The sequence below is a fragment of the Labrus mixtus genome, chromosome 12, assembly GCF_963584025.1.
Source record: "Labrus mixtus chromosome 12, fLabMix1.1, whole genome shotgun sequence".
Lineage (NCBI taxonomy): Eukaryota > Metazoa > Chordata > Actinopteri > Labriformes > Labridae > Labrus > Labrus mixtus.
This window is the reverse complement of record NC_083623.1, coordinates 7,787,857-7,812,200: the sequence shown is the minus strand read 5'-3', so window position 1 is coordinate 7,812,200 and position 24,344 is coordinate 7,787,857. Positions and strand designations below refer to the sequence as shown.

General features: G+C 39.8%; 1 protein-coding gene across 2 annotated transcripts in view; it reads right to left on the bottom strand.

Annotated features, from left to right (window-relative positions):
- Positions 1-23,822, bottom strand: part of rgs6 (regulator of G protein signaling 6) — an 89,351-nt gene extending 65,529 nt beyond the window's left edge. Inside the window, exons 1-2 of one of the 2 annotated variants that reach the window (XM_061051763.1) lie at positions 23,674-23,822; positions 15,792-16,108 (exon numbers count right to left, since the gene is read on the bottom strand). In XM_061051763.1, the coding sequence (XP_060907746.1) occupies positions 15,792-16,010 (219 nt within the window). In that variant the 5' untranslated portion in view covers positions 16,011-16,108; positions 23,674-23,822. The remainder of the gene's footprint in view (positions 1-15,791; positions 16,109-23,673) is intronic. The other variant, XM_061051764.1, reaches the window with a different exon arrangement.
- Positions 23,823-24,344: the final 522 nt, after the last annotated feature.

The following is a 24,344-nucleotide window of genomic DNA, read 5'->3' as shown; positions in this document are numbered from 1 at the left end:
TTTTTTCCCCCCTCTAACAAAACAAAATGTTAATCCCTACTACAACATGGATATCTGCGAGATTAATTAAGGATTAAACAATTTGCTCCCAGGACAGGATCGCTGTGTGAACAACAAAGATTTATTGAGCTACCAAATGCAGACACAACAACAAACTGCTGGCTGCTCCGCTGTGTTTGCACTGCTCATTATTTGCAGTGAGTCACCATCTGCATCACAAATCTCTCTCGCACACACACACACACACACACACACACACACGCTTTAACCAAGCAGCAACCTCCACTCTTGAAAAATTAAGACAAGTGCAAGATCCTGTAGTTCCTCGAGTGTCCGCTTGAGGCTGGCTACAGGAATACCAGAAGTCACATACTGGCATGACTGGCAAAAAAGCAGTTTTTACAGCATAAATAAACATGTTTACAGCCCAGTTAGTGGCTCTAACACAGATGATCGCATAGAAGCAAATAAATCAAGTTAGCCAACAGATGTAGAACACTGCCAACCTGATGATTTGTCTAATCTTTTATTATTATCTATAAAAACTTCAGTATTGCTTTCATGTTTTGACTATACTGCAGGTTGTAAATCATGCTGACGTGTTAAATCACCAACAGACTGAGGGAGAAGGTTTGTCTGCACACTTCCTCAAATGCCACTTTTATTCCAGCACAATCACAATGTTTCAACCAGCGCTCTTCTTCAGGTGATGATTTACCTTCTTAAGTCAGTCTGCTGTTGTTGTTTTTTGCACTGCCGTCTATGTACCATCTTTTTCTTAAACCAGCAACAAAAGAAAAGTTCCTTTGAGATGGAAATAAAGCGAAGTATAAACCTGTTAAAAATAACATCAATGTAAAAAAAAAATAAAAGTCGACATATTTCTGTAACAAAAAGAACACAAGACAGCTTTGATATGAACTCAAAAGTGTTTCCAGGCTTTTCAAATGCAAATCTTCACTGTCAGATTGTGAAAACATTGTGTCATGTGTCTGCATATAAAAGAACAGACTTTGATTTAGAGCTGCATACTGCAGTGTGCGCAAGTTCAAATCACATTATAACAGGACATTCAATATCAGGATAATTCACTGAAACACATCATGCTGCTGCTGCTGCTTTTGGTTCTTGATGCAAAATGAAAACTTCCATGAGTGAACTAAAAGGATACAGGACGGGATTGGATGGGTTAGGTTGGGGTGGGATTGGAAATAATACACTTCAATACGATACCTTACATTACGGCACGATAAGATACGATGCAACACGTCGCAATTCAAACGAGACGTCACAATACAACACATTACGTTATGACAGGATACGTAACAGGACACATAACGTTACAATGCAATACACTTTTTGGTTCCTATAGCAATTTTTCCCTTGGACTCCAAATGCTGCACACATTTAGCTGCCTCCACAGTCGCATAACAATGAAATATCACATTCAAAGTTCACTCATTTCCAACAGGGAAAACTGAGCGCTTGTCCCAGCCTGTAAACATTCATGAGAATCGAAAAACTTTTAACACAGAATGTCGACTGGACACTTCAGGCCGGCTCTCGTTTTGAGCTTGGTGACTTTTGAGCGCGTGTTCTGTCCGTTATCATTGTGGTATGTTGTACTTGTGTACGGACAAAGCAGATGCACCCCAGTGTGTCAACTCTTTAGCGGCTTCACCTTTAGCGCAGGTGTTGTGCGAGTCACAGCCGGTAACGGACGATGGACTTTTGTTTCAAAAAGTGACTGTCAGGGGAGGACAAATAGATTGAGCTATGAAAGGTTGTTAGACATTTTACAGTAAGTGTAGGGACCCCCAAAACCAACACTTTCAGGAAAGCGGTCACAAGTTTTTGTTAAGTTTTTCAGGGGTTAAAGTATAAGCTTGTCCCTTTTTTATGTAAAGTGTTGCTTCTTTAAACTAAGTATTGAAAAGCTATCAAACAGATGCTGTTGAAGGAAATGTACAGCTACCTTGTAAGTCTAATCATTGTAAGGGCAGTATTTTAGTAACTGTAGAATTATTCATAGATTTTAAGGTCATTTTGTACCAAGAAATATAAATATTTAACAAATATTCATGTGTATCACTCTGTCAAGCTATAACCAGCCGACGAAACTCACTGATGCATTGCCAAACTCACTGTACACACACACACACACACACACACACACACACATACTGTACTGTACATCGACAATTGCTTACAAATTCCCCAAACGTATCTACGGATTGGTTTCTCTTTACATTCACATAAACCGTAAAAAAAAAAAACGGAGGTGTTGTTGACACAGAAGCACCTGCTGTCTGAAACGACCACAGCATGACAAACACACTGATACCTCTATAGACCCCCAAAAACCACCCAGCTCCGTGCTGTCAGAGTAAACAAGAGACGGGGATTACAAGGAACTCTGAAACTGGTTCACATCAGACTCATTCAAGTGCATCCAGGTGTAAAGTTGGTCGTGTTTTTTGGGTGGGTTCTGGTGATTTATGGATATAAAGTGACACACAGCAGCTCCAGGCAGCTCGGTTTCAAAAATCAAACCGCAAAGACGAGCGTAAAGAGAATCTAATTCTGAAATCAAGCTCTTTGATTACTACATGTAGTAAAAGATCAATGTTGACGAAGAGCTGTTAAAATACACCAAAGGTTTCAGGATTCATCAATGGTCACAGTAATTCATTCATAAGTCAGAAATACCACGTTGAATGGGTGCAGCTGGACAGTGAGTGTAAACTGAGGAGGATTAGTCGGGATTAGATTCGGCTGATACAGGAACTCAGTGGGGTCTCAGGATGTCATTATTCCTGCAGGCACAGGAGATACTCCCTCCCAGGGAAAGACTGCTGCCAGCACCACACTCTGCGGGAAATACTGGAAAGACACCAGTCCCAAAATGATCCATCACTTCAAACAAACTACCCAACATTTTTTTATCTCTCAGACTTTTATTGGACAAGAAGCAATGTCTGCTTATTGGTCCTTTTCTATGGAACAAACTCCCTGCTGACCTGAGGTCCATTACTACTGTTTCTACTTTTAAAACAAAACTCAAAACTGAGAAAAAAAATCTGTTCTCGAAAGCATATGAATATATTTTTTTTTTTTTATCACTTTTGTGGTAACTGATGTAAAGCACATTGAGCGTATCTGTAATGAAATGCGCTATATAAATAAAATTGCTATTGCATCTATTAAATCTACAAAGCAGATTTTAAAGGTGCACACAAACAACGATCTTTACTTCACATTTTGCACAAAGTTCACCCCTGCCCACTGCTTCCATCACGCGGGTATACTAAAGGACAAGCAGTGGTTTGAAATGAAAACACATGGAATGAAAGCTCCTGTCCTTGTGAAACGGACTGAAATAAAAAATGTTAGGACCTACAAAAGGAGAAGAGATCATCAGCTAGAAGATACATACAGTATATATATCACTTCATCTGACACCTGCAGCAGCAGCAGCTTAAAATTTAAAGTATAAAAACTGTCAGTGTTTATGCTGATTGTCTGCTTTGCTTTTGAAGGTCATAAAGAGCCATCTATTTTAATTTCAGTCCGTTTCATAACCAGTTAAAAACTCCTCCCAAGAGCTTTACATTTTGGTGTAGATTATGGTAATGAGGCTTCAGCTTACTGTTTAATGTCCACTCTAATAGCGTTTATTTTTAACATTCAAAAATAAGGAGAATAACCTTGAGATTGATTGGAGTAACATATAAGGTAGTTCAAAAAAAATCATCCAATCGCCAAAGCCCCCCCAAAAAAAATGTACCTTCATACTTCAGGAACATGAAATTAGAGCGAGAGCAAGACAAAACAGCACGAGTGTGATAAGAGTGATCACCCTGTCATCTTAAAAAAATTCCACTTTAAACTCCCCCAATTAGCCTCCCACCATCACCGTGATTTGATTAGCCTGCTGCTCTCTACCTGCTCTGTTGTGATGAGCTCCCCTCAGATATCTGCAGGCGGCTCCGCCATGATTACATGTGCTTTGTCTTTCACTAAATGAAGTACTCACACACACACACACACACACACACACACAGGTAGAAAACTACATGCAGGAATACATGAGCATGCAGCCAAAAAGGTCGAGCACCTAAAGAAGTACAGATGTAGTTCAGCTTCAAACAGCATCAAATTCTGATAAATCCAGGAATCAAGTGCACAGATAAAGTGGTCACATTCTGTTTCTATGCCGCAACTGCACGCTACACAAAACTATACCTCACAGAGGAAATCTGTTCAGCAGCACATACAGCGAGGTTGAATCTTCTCGCTCCCACGTGACCCAACTACTAACGATCTCGATCTGCCGCCCCTGCGTGGATACTGATGCCATCTGACTTAAGCAGAGGGATGTAGAGGGGGGATTCAGCGAGCTGTGATTCACGTTCCTGCTCACCAATGAATATCTTTGCCATGAAAATTACCTAATAAATATTCACTGGATCACAGTGACTGGGCATGACTGGAATTCCTTTGGTTTCCTAGAGGATCTAAAGGCCTGAAATAAGTCATCACCTTAAGCAGCCTGTGTTTCAAGTTGACTATAAACAATATAGTTGTTACATTTATTCCTAATAGTAACATTAAATCACACCAGACTGCTTTTATTGCTGCACAGATCACTTTGACAAACGCCCTCTGTACAATTATACAGTTAGAATAAATCATTTAAACTATGAGACTTGTTTCTTTTTTTGTCTGCAGTTTTATTTCCTAACACATTTTATTTTCTTCACGGCCTGAATGTTTTCTTTTAAATGTGTGTGCAAATTCATGGCTCACCACATGCAAGAGAAAAGTATGTCTTCTCTGAATGTTTTCCGAGTCTCAAAGTCACCCTGTAGACTTTAAAGGATGAGCGGCTAGAAAGGAAAACACTCTACACCTGGAAAAAAATTGTGCATGAATACATAAAATGTGCAGAGCTTTATTTATTTTTTTATCAGGATTGCTTTGAAGTGTTCTGGACATTTTGCGAGAGCTTTTTTCAACAACTTTCAGAAAACAGAAAAACAAAACAGGCGCACACAAACACAGCCGAAACTGAGAGAAGTGTGAATCCAACAACAACAACAATATTTAATATGCCTGTGTGAGACCTGTGTGCATGTCACAGACTTTGCCTGTTGGAATCTTTGTGCTAAAAGCTAAAAGGCCTGTTGAAGCAGGAGTAAATATTGGGGAGTAAACACATGTTTTATAAACAGAGACTAACCTGCGAGTCTCTTAAAGACAGATGTTCTGTCTGTGTTACATGAACAATCTTTAATTTAATATTTTCTCCTTAAGAATCACAACTATCTTAAATTAGTTTGCGTGTTATCGGGGGATTTTCTTCCAACATTTTTGTGGAATCTTTTACTACTACAACACAGAAAAACATTTTGCGGGACACAAATCAGCCTGTTAAAGTAGATTTGATGGTTTAAAAAAAATGGATTTATTGATCCAATCCATTACTTGTTGTAAACAGAGCAAATGAAGATCATCAGCTGTGGGCGATGTGAATAAATTATTATGTGATCAATATCCATCAAGAGATCTTATGTCTTCTTTGAGGAGAGGTTACAACATTTACCATTTCTATATTTTGACAAGGTTTTTTTTATTATTTCTTTACGGTTCCTCACAGAGGCAATCACAATGGTCCAAAAAATGTCCAACATGCAGAAATGCATTCAAAAGTAAACAAATTTTCCAAGTTGTTCTCCTAAGATGTCAGCTGCCGTAGTTTTAGTTTCAGGTTTGCAACTTAAACAATACGACATCTCTTACTTTGAAAGTGACCTTATACATTTCTAGTTCATAATGTGACATTCCCTACCAATTTAAACTTATATTCCATACATCTTAAATCAAATAAAACTTGACCTAAAGTTACTCAATGAGATGGAACGACTTTCAAATCACTTGGCTAATCATAAAGCATGACCTAATCCGGGGTCAAAAGTGTCACTGAAATGAAGGTTTAGGTGATTTGGAACATAAATATCCTCAAGCTATAAATAGATAACAGTCTGCAGATAGACCTGGACTGTGACATATGTGGAGGTGGATCCCTTGAAGGCAGACCATGGAGCAGGCAGGTGGTGGACTCTCCCAGATCAATGATCAAATAAATCTCTGAAATGACAGAGGGTGGCTTTGTTCCAGATTGGGTTAAAGACAACATGTGAAAGAATGAAACCAGCCAAGAGGCACCAAGGATGCCTGGAGAGTGAAATTCAAGATCTCCATCAAAAACAAGATCAAAACATCCATCCGTTATCATATCGCTTGTCCCGTTCAGTGTCGCGGGGAGCTGTTATTGGGCGAGAGAGAGGCTGTTATACCCTGGAGAGAAAACCATAACATTGACCTTGTAGATTAAAAATGGCAGACTCAATCAGTATCCTCTAAATATCATATGGCTAATAAATCCTGCCTTTTATTTCATTTATTTTATTAGCTATTTGACCTCTGTCCACTGTCCTTAAGGAGTTCCTGGTTCTTCAACATTTTTGACCCAGTGCAGCACTCGCTTCAACCTTTTTTCTATACATGAATAAATGCTGACTCAAGGTATCTGAACCCCGCCTTTTATGCAAACTGATGTCCAAATGTTGTCCTTCGAGGCTTTAAATGCAAAATTAAAAAAAAGAGCAACAACAAAAAAAAGTAGTGTGCTGAAAAGGTCCTTTAAGGCAGTGGACCCCTGCAGCATTCAACAACCCCCGCACTGTGGCTATTCAACCTGCAAGTCCACGCTCAGGGCACGACCCGGCAGCTCACAGGAATACGGGAGCAGGTATCTGAATAAACAGCTTGTTAAGTAAACAGGCCTGCAGTACAACAGCTGCTGCTTTTGTCACACCAAAGGACAATGAAAAAAAAGCTGCGCATGCACACGCACACACACACACACACACACACGCGCGCGCGCACACACACACACACACACACACAGCAGCAGAATAAACAAAGACTCTGCATCTCATTTGTTCCCACTTTTATCATTTTTCTAGCACAATAAGGGCGCGCACACACACACACACACACACACACACATACACAAGAAGGTGATGTTTAGGTAAGGAGGTTCACTGCTACAGATAAGAGTGGATGGTGTTGACCCAACTTTTCATCATCACAAATTCAAAGCTGTCAGCCAAGTGTGTGAGTGTGTATGAGTATGCATGTGTGTGTGAGTGTGTATGAGTGTGTATGAGTATGCATGTGTGTCTGTGTGTTTGTGTTAGATGCTGATGAAATTAAGTAGGTAAGTAGTACCTGAGATAGGTGATGTTGAAAGTTGTGTTCAGTGTTGGAATGACTGAACATGAGGCTTTTCTATTGTTTATATTTATACGTCATAGAGATCTATCTATTTTAAGATTTTTTTATTTTAGACATTACGAGCCTTTTTGGCACAATGGATATTTTGCAACACATCACAAATATCTTTCATCACCTCACGTGTACGTTTAAGTAGGATAAGTGAACTTTTTACAATTTTTTTTTTTATGTGTCAAGTTTTGAATGTGCTGAAATGCTTTTATGTCCAGTGTCTGATGTGGCGATCATCATGCAGATGTTCACCTTGTCTCATTTCTAGATCAGAGAAAATGTTCAGTTTAATGTGAGTTTTTACAGCTCAGTAACCTGATTTATGAAGGCCAAAGACTTTACTGAGTGAAGAACATGTGTCACATTATACGCTGCATTAGACTCATCAGCTACATTAATGTGAGAACATCGCAGTAACAGGTACAGGTACACTGTTAGTGTGTATTTAAAGGTTCTTTACAGAAGACAGTTCACACTCCTGAAAGATGCTTTTTCTACCGTGTCAGAAAATGTAATCAGATACATGTCACATGTATATGTGATACACACAGCTTTCTTTTCTTCTCTCAGATATACACAGACATATGGAATAGAATAGAACAGAATAGAAAAGAACATAATAGAACAGTTTAGAATAGAATAGAACATAATAGAATAGAACAGAACATAATGGAGTAGAATAGAATAGCATAGCAAAGAACAGTATAGAACAGTATAGAATACAATAGAATAGAAAAGAATAGCAAAGCATGGAATTGGAATGCAACAGAACAGAAAATATTAACATAGAATGGAATGGCATAGCATAAAAAGAAAATAATAGAACAGTATAGAATAGGGTGGTACAGAATAGAATAGAATAGCATAGAATATGAGAGAATAGGACAGAATCAAATTGCATAGAATGGATTAGAATACAATTCGATAAAGAAACATAGACTGGAATAGGACTGAATAGAAAACAAAAAAGGATGAGAAAAATCATTTAGGCTTACATCTGTAAAAGTATTAAAGCTGCCAGTGTGATAATTATTTAGTCCCTTAATCATGTTGTATTTGCTAATGTATCACTTAGATTTCTATCTGCTAATCACTCATCACTGTCAATAACTGTAACGCCTTGTTAGTATAATTTTCTGAAATGTCTATAAAGCTTATTAGAATTTGAATCAAAATTTAGGCAGAACAAAATAAAAGAAAAGAGTAATGTGGATACATTTACAAGAAAACAAGAAAAACAAGTGACACATAATGAAAAGAATAGACACAGACTACAGGGATGTATATGTTTTGAAAAAACAGAGGAAATTGAGCAGGGAAAACGGGACCCCGAGTCATGCACCAATCTCTTTCTCAAAGATGAATGGCTCTCTGTAGACAAAAAACATGACCTCTCATCCTAATTACTCCTCAAGCTCTGACCCAGAATCAGCCCTCATGTTCCTGCACCTTCATTGAACCATGAAACCACTAAAACTGACCCTCAGTCAGCCACAAGTCAGCGTCAAAAAATCATTCAACTTCTCAAAGCTCCGTTCATTTTCTGATGAGTTTGATACGTTTTGTCTTCGGTGAATCAGGGGCATAATTTGCATTTTCCTTCCCACCCCCCCTTTGTGCTTGTGGATGATTGATGACTCATGCAGAAAGACTAATGGGAGCGCAGTCCAGGGCATACATATTTCATAACAAAGCAACCTTCGGTGTAATAGCAAACGTTTGTATCAGGAGCTCAGCGTATGGGTTAGTCCTTTAATGCAGGAAAGCTGAATGAAAGCAGGAAATGATTGATAGTTGTATTGGAGAACAAATACCAGCACTATGATTGGAGTTTAAAGGCTCTGCTAATTTTGTAAAATACATAGTTAGTGTACAATAGTGGGTGCTTTACTCCGTCTCTATATTCAGGATAAATTATGGCAAACATTTAGCTCATCCCAAACGTTGGAGAACACTCAAGAAATGTCACATCTTAATATCACACTGTTGGAAATGTCTTATATAAGCATTAATGAGCTATTTCTGTTCCATTTTTAAGCGCCTGGATTCAGTTTCAACTGCTGTGCTACACTAATGTATGTTATGTAACAGATTTGATTTACATATATATTTAATAGATATTACAGCAGGAATGGCAGGCGGTAATTAAGTACAGCTGTCATGGTACATTAGTGCCAGATGTGTTACATATACAACAGCATTATTCTCACAAAGCTACACGACGAACGGAAGAGTCACACTTTTCTGATGACTGTATCGCTTTGTATTTCTTTTTAATGCCGCTTCTCATGAATTGACCAAGTGTAGACATTTCTTCAGCATCATATCACTCATCTAGGTTTATGTTTTTTTTTTTTACTCGAGTCTATTCCAGCTGATATTGTGATAGGGTCTGCTTTTACTGCTTTATTCTTTTTTTTTTCAATGCACACAAAAGAGCCTTTTAAAATAAATTGAATGACCGCTTGAGCATCTTGATTGCTTGCAAGTATGCATAAAACATATAAATAATAAAATGTCAACTGATGCTTTTTGATCAAAGTGGCCGGTTTAGCTCTATGGTAATAGTCATATAAGCTCATCTTGTGTACAGAAGCCACAGCCCTCCATGCATTTGTCCAAGTTTCTACTCCCACACACGCCCATTTACCGCATCTCTCATCCCTGTTACTGACTCTATTCACCCCCCCAAAAAAATGTTAATGTAACATGAGTCTTTTCCCAAATATGAACTGTCTTACACAAGTATAGTTTAGTTGGGAAATAAATGCAGATAGATATCTTTGGTTTTAAAAACTCACACTGAATACCATTTCGTCTTTCTTTCTACATTTCAAGAACAGATTTTTGTTGTATTGTGGGAATATATCTTTAAAAATGCAGCAGTGAGCACAAAGACACAACTGACACTTTAAAGGATTGGTGTTGCTTCTTTCTCAAAGTGAGTCTGACAATGATTTATTGATGCGGGAACGCTTTGTGAGGCAAAACAGATACTTTGTATTCAACATCTTTTTTTTCACCGCTGAGGTGAGTGTGTTGATGTAACATCACAGCTCGGCTCTCTGTTGTACTGATATTCACCTGAAGTAACCTTAACTGTGTGTAGTAAGCATGTGTTCACAGAGACACTGACGTCACTCAGCTCTTCTGAAGTGTTTTCTCTCTCTTGTCCTCTTTAACAAATATCTTTTTCACACTCTTTTGCAGTGTGAAGCCCCCTCCCAACTGTGCAAAGGAACTCATAAATCAAAGCTGACACTAGCTGTTGGTGTCTTGAATGTCCTGTGGTGCCTCCAGTTTCTTCCAGCGCAGCCTGATATACTATAGATTTTATTATGAGTGCACCAGTTGAGTAATCTGTTCCAGTTGTGGTTATATAGATAGATTTTCCTTTTGTATCTATTCCTTTCTTCAAATTGTTAAAATGCCAATGCTGATAATTGATGTAACCTGTCAAAACAAGCTTCAGGCATACTTTAGCTGAGAGACTTCTTTTTTTAAAGGAGTGATATGGAAAGTATCTACTTTGTTTTTGTCCAGAGAAGGAAGGCGGTTTTAAGGCACCTTCACGTCACCGTTTCGGACACCCCTCGGTTTGTCATGCAATCGGCGAACCAACAGGCGTTGCAGCGATGGAAGGGGGCAAGAGAACTGGTTCAGACCTAAAAAGCATGAATGGCATTTTTCCTAATAAGCTCCACGACCAGAAACGTGGTCAAACTAGGATCAATATTGGAGAATCTTTTTTTTAAAAAATGGGGAGGTTAGAGCACAGAAAGGTCTCAGGGTTCCTGCGTGCACATCGGCTCTGGGGAGGAGGTAGCGCGCCGGAGACAGCTCTCTCCAATGATGTGGATTTGGACTGCAGTACCCATTTTAAACACTGGGTGTCAAAGTTACATATTGCTCCTTTAAACAAAAACATGTAGATGTTGGAGGTAATACTCTGGGTCATCTAGTTTGTTAACCTGAGCTTCAACAATAATCTAATTAAGTGAATTTACATAAAATACAAGTCATTACAGAGAACGTCCACCTTTTACAACTGGTTATTTTGTATGAATTTCCAGTGGATTTATAATCTTTTTAAAGATGTATTTCTTGTTTGTTGCCTTTAATCAGATAGGACGGTACCGGTGGTTAAGTAAGGAAATCCGTGGAGAGAGAGGGGAATGACGTGCAGAAAAGGAGTCGCTGGTAGGACTTGAACCCAACTATAGCCTCCATACATGGGGCACGATATAACCGCCAGGCCATGGAGCCCCAATTTATACACTTTTAGCGTGATTTTCTTCTTAAAAAAAAAAAAAAAGCAGTTTATAAGGTTAACTGATACTTTGAAACTTGATTAAATTTATTCTTTGGGGAATTAAAGTCAATCAGACAACCACACGCAACAAAGATATTTCAAACTGGGGAAAGGAGGCACCTCAGGGGAAACGGCTGATTGTCAAGGTTGGTTAGTTTAGCAATATTATAGATGTGCCTTTCCCATATTCCACACAAAACTGTATCATTAAACACAATTTTATTTAAATGCTGAAGTGTACGCTCTCTAAAGTACGTCTATCGGTTTCCCAATAAAAGGGGCCACACTGGAATTTCCTGTGGGAAATCCACCTGTTATTGAAGTACATCATACAGCCACTATGCAACAAAATTAATTTACCATTTACTTAGAAAAGCTTCATCAGTTCAAACTAGTATGGGCATTTAAAGTTCTGTTTCATTCCCAGTTACTGCTACAGGTAGCCGTGGTGGCCTCAATAGTTTAAATCTCAGCTGTATTCGCTGCGAATAATTAAAACTGACAGAGCCTTTTTGGATGAACAGCAAAGCAGTGTGGTCTAGAAATAGGGATTCCACTACCAGCTGACATCTTTAACAAAACTTGTAAGCTGCTCAGAGGCAACCGACGGAGACACAAAGTCACACATGAGCTGCTATTTCAAGGTGAAACACTCCGCAACACAGAGAAGGAAGCTTTATTTTGCTGAAGCAGAAATCCCAACAGGAGGCTCTACCTGAGGCTGCTCCGGCCCCATTGTGCTGACTCGCTGCGCTCTGGATGCTGTCACTCTGCTGCCTTTCCTAAACACCGTATGAATTGCAGTTGTCAGCTATTATAACGGAATGAAGTGGCTGTTCTGACAGGGAGGGTAATTTAAAGTTATTTCAATCATAACCCTTTCACACAGGCACTAGAAGAGGTAGGCTGCATCCCCTTTTCCTCCCAGCCCTTTGATAAAATTTCTATTAGAAGTCAGGCTGAGCAGATGTGTGGACGCTGCGGTTTACAGTCAGTAAAATCACTGCTTTCAAGTGAGCGTAATGATGGCATTTATGTCGAGCGTTGCCAAATCAAGCAAAACACATAACAGGGTGAATAAGTGAATAAAAATGTCCGAGGTGGAAGAATAACGACCTTCAAAAAACACAAACAGCGATGATGTTTTCACACTGGAGAGTCAAAAAGATTTAGGCGCTTTTGGCTGACAGGGAAACTGTTCGCCGGTTGACCTTGGTGCAAGTCTGACCGAGGCTCAAGTGAAACGTTAGCTTTAACAGTCTGAAGAAGCACTGTCATGAAGTCAGGGGCCCCAGTAGCTTGAGCAGTAGCTACCACAAGACGTGTTGCTACATTGGAATGCGCAATGGGCCATTGGGCTATTTAGGGTTCGAGTCATTTGACGAACCGCTGACGTTTTGGTAGGCGGTATCGACCTCAAACACTCTGGTCCCAACATGTTTCATCTTCCCCGAGAAGCAAGAGGTGGACACCAATGAGTCACTTTTAGGCAAAGGTATGATTATAAGACTTTCTTATTTATTAGTGCTTCATGACACAAAGTACTTCAGAAATTGCTAACGGTTTGGATAGCCCTAAGGATCAGAGTTCTTCCCTCTCTTCTAGAGTCTAGGAATTTGATTTCGAGCCACTTAGTTTCAAATTGTAACTGTTTTAATAAATCTCAGTGGTTTTTGTTTTTGAGTGTTTGTTGTGCTTTACTGTGCTTGTCATCTCAACAGAATTGGAATTAAATGAGTTAAACCTCAGTGTCCTTTCGAGAATAAATAAAGGTTTGAAATGAAATGAAATATCTTGCTTTGTGTTCTTATAGTAACTCAGTATTGTCCCTGTTGTTAGTAATGTCTCGTAGTCCGTTTACAGAGACGTGATACATCGCTAAACTTCAACTTGGAAAATTCCCATTAGCCCAAATGCGTCTTTAGCCCTCCGACAACATCTTTCAGTCGTCTTTGCTACACAGGGTGATATATATATTTCCTGTCATGATGAATAAACGTGTGCATGCTGTTCCCAGGTAAACTGTTCTGACACAGTGTCCATGTTGTCCGCCTGAAATATCACCTCTCTCCTTCCCCGCTGCTTCCAGGCTCACAGAGCATGAGGGCACCGTGCAAACCTCGCCTATCTCTCTCTCTCTCACAGTTCATCTATCATCATAAAACACTGCAGGGGCATGATGTCTATATTCACATTTCACTGCATTCATTCCCAGCACAGGAGCATTTAACTGGAAGTGACATTGAAGTGAAATAGATTCAAATTTTGCCATTGTCTTTTATTAATTTGCGGTGATATACAATGACAGTGTATTGATTTCTATGCCAAGAAGAGATTTTTTTTCCAGGTCAGGGTCAAATACCTCCAGAAGCAGGGGCAGAATCCCTGGTAGTTATTTCTGTGTAACATTTATCGTTGTCGGATTAATTTTCTTGAGATTTAAGGGGCTAAAGCTGGCTCGGGCAGCGTTTTGATACTATTGTTCATTTTCTCACATTTTCGCCCACATGGCTCATAAATCTCACTGCTTGTCAAAAAGAGATTCTTCTACTTGTCCCCTTAAAAAGGTAATACTTGACCTTTACTGGCCGAAAAGAAACATGATGTGGGCTTTGTTTGGTTTTTTTTTCAAAATCCGTCTTTTGCTGTGCCACAATCTGTCAAGAGAGTCTGAAAGCTTCAGCTCAGTGTGCTCCAGAACAACAGCAGTACTGCCGCTTGAGGAGGAATTTAGCACAAATCTACTACAATTTATAAAGCTATACTTCATGATGCAACATTGTGACAAAAAAAAACCCTGAATTACAACTGTACATCACAGTCCACAGTAAATCATTTAGGAGCAATTTGAGTTCTTAAATGAAAATGTCATGGTTTAATGAGTTACTCCTGTTAGAAGGCTTGAAGCATGACTATCTATTATAAAACAGTCACAGATCTGTTTATGCCTTGAAGGACTTTGCCTTATCCTGTCTTTCTGTGCTGTGATTGGCTAAGAGATGCAATATTTTAAAAAGAGGAGAGCTGCTCAACTCCCTGAAACAAACGTCAACTTTGAAACCCAAACTAAGATTTTTTTTGCAAGTTCACTTAACAGAGCAGTGTTGGTGCCATATAGACTGTATGAAACATGGACGCCGTTTCCAATTTGTCTCTAAATGTGCATTATGAAGCCTGAAGATCGATCCCCATATTGTAAATTCTGACGCCAGCTAACTTCCAGCTAATCGAGAAGCAGGCAAAGGTGGAGTTGATGCAGGATGAATACATTTATTCATTAGTGAAACACATCCATCAAGTTCATCAAGCTGGTCATCGAGGTAGCATATTAAAAAACAATGAAAAGAACACAAACAGAATCTACTGTGTAAGGTCAGAAACAGGATTTAGCCTTGCCTACTGTAGCATCCTTGGCAAAATCAGCAGTACAACATTCCTGCCTGTCAGTCAAATGATATTTAAAGCAGAAAGCTATAAAGGCAAACGTTGACGTAATAACTACCAACCAATCACAGCACAGTGGGGAGGTTTTGATTAAGTGCTATTGAGGAAACAAACACGTCTAATGTATCACTCCCATGTTTTGCAACGGTGGTGATAACACAGTGAAAATGTGGATATCTCACTCTCTGAAAAAGTCACTCTGTTGGTGATTACCTTCTTTTAGTATCAATTTTAATGCAAATGCCAACAAAGCGAAAATTGATCACACAAAGGATATGGGTCTTTACCTGAATTGTATGTTTTATACTAAGCTTACGACTTCCATAGAAAATGAAATCTTACACATACACTTACCTTTACGAAATGTGTAGCTGAAAAGGATGCATGTGTACAAGGTGAGTGTGTGGGGGGGAGGGGGAGGGGGGGCATGAAGGGTTAGAATTAAGATAGAAATCCCTATGCAGAGGTGTACGTGGTAGCATGGTTTGGAAAGACTTTCCATGTGTAGGTCGGGATTTAAAGCAATTCCTTTAAATCTTATAAAAAACAACATCATCAACCAGGTTTGCCTCGTCAGAAGGCAAAGACTCAACTCGAACAATCATCAAATCATTTGGCTCCAGCAGCACCAGAAGACCACAAACTTATCAAAACAGAGACCGTTTAGTTTCAGCCCTCCTACCTTTCTGTAGACAATCATGTTGGGCGAGTCGTCGTCCGGGTCCACGCTGTTCATGGACGCCATGGACCTCATGGACAGCAGTCGTCTGGTCGGAGTGGTCTGAGCGTTCTCCTTCGGTTCCTCTGGCCCATCATCGTTCTCAGTCGCGTCCACAGAGCTCGGCTGCTCCTCGTCCTCCACCACCTCCTCCTGCTTCTGCTGCTGAGGTGCCTCAGCCATCTCTACAGCCTCCCTTTCCTTCCTCTCTTCTTCTTCTTCTTCTGCGTTGAGTTATCCTCTCCTTGTCTTTATGTCCCGTGTGAGCTTCCTAGAAGCTGCTGTAGCGAGAGAGAGAACAATAAATTAGAGAGAAGAACTCACCCCACCAGGCTTCCAGTCTCCAATCTCTTTTGTCTTGTCTCCTGTCAGCAAACTCAGGATGGATGAAATGAAGGCATCATAAATTCTCTTTTTTTTTCTTCTCTATTATCTCCTCTCTGAGATTCCTCCTCCTGCTCTGCTGTCACATGAGATTGACATTACAGAGAAGAGAAGAAATGTGTTCAATGTTTGTTCCTTTTAGTCCCTGCGGCTTTTTTCTTTTACAGTCACTCATCTCAATAATTTATGAGACACTGGAAGTCGGTTGCAAGTTTATTTCTAAGTACAGATCGTGAAATCATGACTCGTAAAAATGTGTAAGAATGTATTCCCAAACTTTTTACAATGACCGATAAAATACTTCATAAATATATTTCAAAGAGCCTGTGAGGAACTTTCATGTTGTGTCAATTTTGGCACAAAGAAGTATCTCATCTCTTTGCTGATCTTGTCCTTGTACATGCATTACTGGTATTGTCTGACAAAGTATCCCATCCTGCTGTGTTTCAGCTGTCAGTCATTTCACTGACTGTGAATCTTTACCATTACAGAATGTAAACAAAGGCTGTTTCTGCTGCGCGCTGTCAATCGCCACATCTGACACTGACCTGATGGCAGTGATGGTGACAGCCATCAAAAACAACTTCACTGAAATAGTCCATTTACTGTATTCTTGATAGTCGGTTTGCTCCTGCAGGTCATAAAGAGGCACAAGTATTATTTTCAGTCTGTTTCATGCCCAGCTAAGAGAGCCCTGACAGGAGCTTTAACTAGAAATAAAATAGCCTGGGATAAATGGATCCTCTTCACCATTGATTATGCTTCCAAACATGGACTTTTAAAACACAGTGATGTCACGCATTGGTTTCTGAACAGGTGTTATTAAGCCCAACGGTGGCATTCACCATATCTGACATTCTGTCTCAACCTAACTTAGATCAATCTAATGACATGCAAAGAGGTGGAGCTGAACCTCAACCTCCTGACAAATAGATACAGCATGTCCACCTGTCAATCAAACCAAACATGGCCCATTGGCTAAATACAATTAAAACAGATGAGTAATACAAAAAAAAATCACTCTCTGTGCAGAGTTTACCAACAATGAACATCAGATTTGTTTTTTAACTATGTTGTCATCATTTTTATTTCTGCTGTTAAATGGCCCATTTTCATATCGGACCTAACCAGAATTACTTCGACTATGCAGCCAGTCTCAAGTGGACACATGAGGAACTGCATTTATTTTTCACTTTAGCGTTGGCTTTATTTTTCTACACTGGAGGTTGCCGCTTGGTTCAAAGAAGTCCTATGAAGTTTTACTGAGAAAGACATTCATTTTGTTTTCCATAATGCCTTTTTGACGTTAGTGTTTTATTACTTTTTCAATAATACATTTGTGGTTGTGTTGGATAGATGAGATATGGACTTGCCAAACCCTATAAGCAGACAACAAGGAGGCTTCCAGTACAGATCCTAACCACCTCCACTGTTCTTGTTTGATGTGAAGGAGAAGCAGCTCTAACCTAGTTCAAGATGTCTGAGCTCATTACCCTTTCTCTAAGGCTGACCCCAGTGATCCCACGGAGGTGACTTATTTCTGCTCCTTGTCTCAAAGACTTACCAGCTTACCCTAATGGTTGACATCTCCTGGGACTCAGACGCTTGATTAATTAGCGAAATAGAAGCTGCAGCACCTTGCTAAGAACAATGTTTTACACTCAACCGAAAGCTATTTCCTTTCATTTAGGTTGAGCTAGGGCATGAAACATTTGACTTTTTTGTCTCCTACACATTCATTTTGTTCTCTGCTCGAGTTTAAAAACGAAGACAGTTCAAAAACTCATAAGCATAATAATATACGGTCTAGACTAAGTAAAAAAGAAACACTCACAGAAAGTATCAATTATTCAAATAAGTTGCTCGCAAAGTGCAGAAACATATCTGTTGAAGAGTGCATGATGAAAAATCCATCTCACGTCAATACAGAAAACTCAGAGAAATATCAGCACAACAGTGTATGACCCACGCTATATGGACTCACACCTAACACACACAAATCTGGCATCCCATAACTCAGGGCTGTCGGCACTTTTCTGATAGTCTGAGAGCTGTCAAAATATTGACGCCTGAGGACCGATGAGCTGAGACAAAGTGAGAGCAGGAAAAGAGGAGCAGAGGGAGAGAGGTGAAATAACAAGAGAGGGGAGTACAGAGAGGAGACGCGAGGAAATGTAATTAAAATCAGGACAAGAAAAAGAGAGGAGGCAGGAAGAAAAGAGGAGAGGAGAGCGAAAATACAGGAGTTGGCAAGACAAATAGATGATTCAAACACCCAAATAGATCTCCACCTCTTACGTCCTTCTATATCGCCCTTCTTGTCAAAGTCAAGTAACATCACTGTCCTCGCTTATTACATCCCTAACATGACTGGGACCAGTTCTCTCTCCATTTTTGGTGCACAAAAGCAACAGCAGCGCCGTAACAAAAAGTCTGCAAACTTCAAACTAAATCCTGGACAGTCAGTTGGAAAAAAAAAAAAAAATCACTGACTAAAAGAATCAAAGAGTTTTCAAAGGCATCACATAGCGAGCACACCTGTGCTTTCTCATGCAGGTGAACATGGGAAATGCAGTTCAGATAAATGTTCAAAAAGACAAGTTTCTGGAATAGATAATACCACAAAAGCTAAAAACAGATTGACACTAAAGCAGCAGTATTAAATAATGCACAATGCTTAGGGAAAATGCAACACAAATGATCATGAAGAGAATATGTGTTTGTCAAAAAGTCTCAAAGTTGGACTTCAGAATACAGCATGCACAACATCAGTGTTGAACGTTGAACAGATGAGATGCTAATTAGCGAGCTTTAGCAGTGCTGATAGGTGGATTTAGTTACGTTGGGAAGGAGGCGGATTATCGGCTGCTTCTTAATTATCATCAAGTCATGATGATGTTTTAATCCTGTCATTTAACTCTTGACATAAAGCAAATATTTGTATTTCCTGAAGCCTATCTTAGCATACCGATTAGCAACAGTTACCCCGGCTCTCTCTCATGTTTGTAAAACTGCAGAAGCACCTCTAGAGCTCGCAAGTCAACAAATCTGTGTGCAATCTGTAAACAAACAACAATGAAAAAAAAAAACTATTTACATCTTTAGAGGAAGTCGCAAGCTACTACTAAGAGTCGGAGAATAGTTTAGCCTCACTTTTTCCCGCAAACAGAAGTGAATTAACATAACACTGCATCATATCTGATTTCACATCTTCAGAAAATCTAATTGAGATTTTGGATTGCTGCAAAACAACAAAGCGCTCCAGCCTTCAGCACTCACATCAAATGCTTTCTATAAAATCAAAGTAGAATATTGCTTGTTTCTGCCTGGATGCTGTGTGTATGTGTGTGTGTGTGTGTGTGTGTCTTTGCTATTGGCACAGGCATTTAGCTCCATGTCAACTGGCTCTTCAGATCAATAGTCTCATCAGCCAGCTGTTTGTGGGAGAACATACAAACCGTGTGTGTGCACGCCTGAGCCTCAGAGGGCTGCAGCGTGTGAAGAAACAAACACGCAGCATGTGTTTGAAAATCCAAATGGGACGAGAATTGAATGCATTTCTGAATCAATGGCTCTCAATCTGCCGCCTTCATTATCGGCGTCACATCTGCTTAACAGGTATTACAGAGCAGTCGGTATAGAAATGCCTGCTTTGTTTCCCAGTAATGCTCAAGTTCACAGTCCCTTTGCTGCATCCTGCAGCTGGAAACACATGTAGCCCCGCTGGCCTGGGATCAATACCTCCAACATTCACTCTGACTCATGATTTTGCATATAAATGAATTGTTCAAGTTGAGTACTCTCACCTCTGATCAGCCTGGATCCTGCTGTAGAACGAGTGAGTCACAGCAAGCTGTTGGAGATGCTGCTTAATTGCTTTTAAGAAATTAGGATCAGGTGTGTACAGGTTGAGAGCCAAACACACTAGATGCAATTTTAAGACCTTTTTTCTTGAAATAGATGACTGTGAAGATGGATAAAAAAAATCCCCTGATTTTGTACTTACACTCAGATTATCATGTCTGAACAGTCTTTGTTTTTCTTATTTCTAAAAGGAGAACAAGTTAATCTTTAAGATGACAGAAGTTTACAAGTTTTGGGGGAAACTGAGGAGCATTATTTTCCATAAGGGCAGAAGCATTGAGATCTTGGATGTTTTCTACATGTAGATGTTGTAGATGTAATTCTTCTGTCTCCATATTAAGTGCATGAAACTCATCTCTGCTGTTGCTGCGCTTGAATCATTGTGTGTATAACATCTAGTACAGTTTCTGAAGTTGCATTTATCTTAAATGGTAATTAAAACAAGAGAATGTCGCCTATAGCAAGTGAAGTAAATCAGAAGTGCCTCCAAACTGATCTGCTATTGGCCAGCAGGGGGGTGACTCCACTGGTTGCAAAATCAGGTTCATCCGTGTGAAGGAAAATGTGAAAATGACCGAACTTCTCACTTTAAGGTCCAATATGTAAGATATCTACTGAATTTAATCATAACATGATCTTACTATGTCATCGGGCAGTAAGGAGACCTGCTATGTTGAAGTGCTGGTCAACAGCAGCAGCCAGTATGTCCTCCTTCTTAGTTTAGATTCTGGTGCGGAATGGTTTGTTATTGTTTTGACCAGAGGAGGTAGGCGGGTCTACTGGTTCCCAACTAAAAAATGTTCCCTAAAAAATTGTGTTTGTTGAGAGTAAACGATGTCTTTAAAGTTTAATCCTGCTGTATGTTGTGTGCCTTTGTAATCCAAGTTCTAACTGGCAGAAAGTTTTTGGTTGATAAGTCATCAGTGTGCAGCTCGGTGATTGTCACATCTCCAATCTTTGAACAGTTTAGAAGTGTCAGGTGCACTGAGCAGAACAAGTCAAGCACTGTCACACGGGTTTAACACAAGGAGCTAATTCAATTACTCCTAGGCTCACAAATAATTAAAGAAACAGCACGAGAAAAGGATGCTTTTTAGGTCTGATGGCAACCCGTTCACTTTTAATTAACATGGATAGACCAGGGGAACCAGGGAGAAGAAAGTGAGCCCTTTAATATTCTCCACTGAGGGTTTTGTTCTCGGAATAATCATCGAGACGCAGTTAAGGAAAATCAAGTCTTGAGAGAAAAAGACAACTTTTTTTTGGGAAAGTGTCTGATTGTTCTTCTAAAATAACTTGGTGACACTAAAACACTCAAAGCTTCGTTTTTTGTCTCATCACATGCTGTGCTGCATGTGGATGCACACAGGCTGGTTCTGGTTTTCCCTCTGGACCCTATACAGTACAACACACACACATACACACACACACACACACACACACACACACACACACACACATTCACTTTGTCATCACTCATCCTCTACGCTGCAGGCGAGCCAGAATGAAAATATATGGTTGATTTACACTGTGGGACGGCTGTAAAATAAAGGACACCATCAATCCAGCAGCCAGTTATCTCTATGAACAGCAGGGGAGTAATAATGATAAATGTCCTGACGCAAAAGTCCAGCAACAGGACTTCAAACACAGAAGAGCTAAGCTAAGGAGTTTCCTTATTTAAAAAAGAAAAGCATGAGAAGTTTAGGGGAAGCCGTAAATTATCAAAACATTTAGTGTATCTTAAGAATCCTGTGATAAAAAATAAACGGCTGCACATACGGTGTCTTCATAGGTGAGATTTCCTGGCTAACAAGTTGAAGCTTGGCACAATTTAACACACTCAAATGTTTTTTTTTACTGTGCAGCAAGCATTTGGGGATGAATTCTGATCAGCTGTTGGATAAATGATCTTGTTATATTTTCTAAAGGACCTGCGTTTGAGGCGTTGGGCATGTTCATATGTGTGTGTCAGGTCTTGTCCTGTTTTTCAAAGTTCACTTTCTCTCTCTTGCGTTGGTTTTATTTTGAGTTGGAGAGTGATTTAATACCAGTGTGCAATACTGAAATATAATTCCCCCACTTTGCAATATATATTTTTTCATTTTTTAACCTGTAGGCCTACTATTTATACAGTTTCTACCTGAGCATGCATGTATCCGTCTCTTTTACCTTTTTTACAAATCATGTTTCTCTACTGCAGAACACATATTACTTACCTTGAGTTAGATTCTGGAGATTAAAATATGCTTTAGTGGTGGCAGGATACTCTTTTTACTGTGCAAAACTCCAAACCTGCTGTAATCTTTTTCTAAATATACATTGTCCCTCTTACTTGAATGCACGTTGTTTGTAGCTGTGGATGCCTGAATGTTTGTGCACTTTAATATGGTGTACTTTTGTTGTACAATTATATAATGGCAATAAAATAAAAATTTAAAAAAAACACACTGCAGAGTAGTCCAGGAGCCCCTACAGGTCAGTTAACTGCAACACAAAGCTTTACAAAATCACAATCCTGCACAAACTTCCAAACACTGGGACGGGTTCGGGGTCGGGCCATGAAAGTTCTCCAGGATGTTGCACAGAGGAAATGTTATTATGCAGCTTTACAAAACCTTCATCAAACTGTTGACACAAAAGTTGGATTGGTAAAATAAACCAAATGTAACCGCAATGTGCGAAGACAGAATCAGACCAAGAGGACACTGAAGTAAGTAGTCTAAAGCAAGGAGTGTTTCCCCAGACAGAACAAGGCGTAACAGCCCAGACCACATGGCATTATCAATTATATATGAGCTCCACAGAGCAGATAATGACTCTGAAAACACCAGGCTGAGGGGCTGATTCTGACTATGTAGCTCTCCAACACAAAACAAGTGTTAAGAGTTTGAGCTGGATGGATTCTGCACAGCACATCAAAAATATACATTCTCTCTCTGTGTCTCTAAAACAGCTGTCTGTGGTCTCTCTATCCTCACAGGAGGGCTCTGCTCCCCAAACACACGAAGCCAGCAGCGCTGCAGCCCAATTTAGACTCTCTCTGACATAAACACACACACGCACACGACGTACATACACACACTTTTCATCGCTCCAGCTGCAGACAGAAACATGCCCATTTAACCCAAACACCCTAATACGTAGATATAGTGTTTAATTATCTCTCTCTCTCTCTCTCTCTCTCTCTCTCTCTCTCTCTCTCTCTCTTTCCACGTCTCGTGCACATCCTAATTGATGCACAGCAGTCAAACACACACAGACACGCACATACATTCCTTTTAAACGAAGTGCCCTTCAAGTGTCACTTAACTTCCCGGTGGAGTGCACGCGCCTTTCAATCACAGGTAGGATCAACAGCATCATCTCTCGTGCGCACTCCCACGCGCGCGCGCACACACATACATACATCTCCCAAATATACAGTATGCTACAGTAACAACATCCAGGCAGCAGCACTCACAGTGTTAACATCGTGAAGCATGAACACTGAAAATCTCTCTTCTTTTTCATTTTCTTACTCTGTCTGTCTAACTGCAGCTCTCTCTCTCTCTCTCTCTCTCTCTCTCTCATCCACACGTCTTCCCCTCTTTCTTACCTCAGCGCTGCTCAGCGTCGGCTTCTCTCTTGCTCGAAGCTCCGAAGCCAAAAAAGAGGATTCATCGACACAGCGACCCACCAGAACTGCAGAGAGAGAGAGAGAGAGAGAGAGAGAGAGAGAAAGAGAGAGAGAGAGAGAGAGAGAGAGAGAGAGAGATCAGAAGCATATGCATCTCTATTATTAACGTGCAGTCGTTCCTTGTGGGTGTGTTTGTTCTTACATTACTTACACTGTGTAGTCTCACAATGGACACATTAACATTTTATCTGGACTCCAGGACTACAGTATATAACGTATTATTAACTTAATAAAACATAAATCACAATTAAAAAGTTATAGAAACTACATCTACTTAAGTTTCTTAGATTATGGGCTTCACTATAAAACTGGGTGAGATTGTTATAAACAGTGATAGAAAGAGGAATTTACTTTTTATAGGTTGATGATGAACTCTTTAGTAGAACGGAATCCCACCAACAATAGCATTTCATCAGCTCAAGTAACCAACTGAGTGCAACTTTGCAGCCATAATATTCTGACATTTGGGGGTCCCTGAGGGTATTTACATCCTTACCTGGTTGGCAACCAATACTTTGGATCACTTTCTGCTTATAGATGGGTCTATAGGTTTAGTCTTGCTCTCTGTTGGGTTAGGTATAACTGATGTT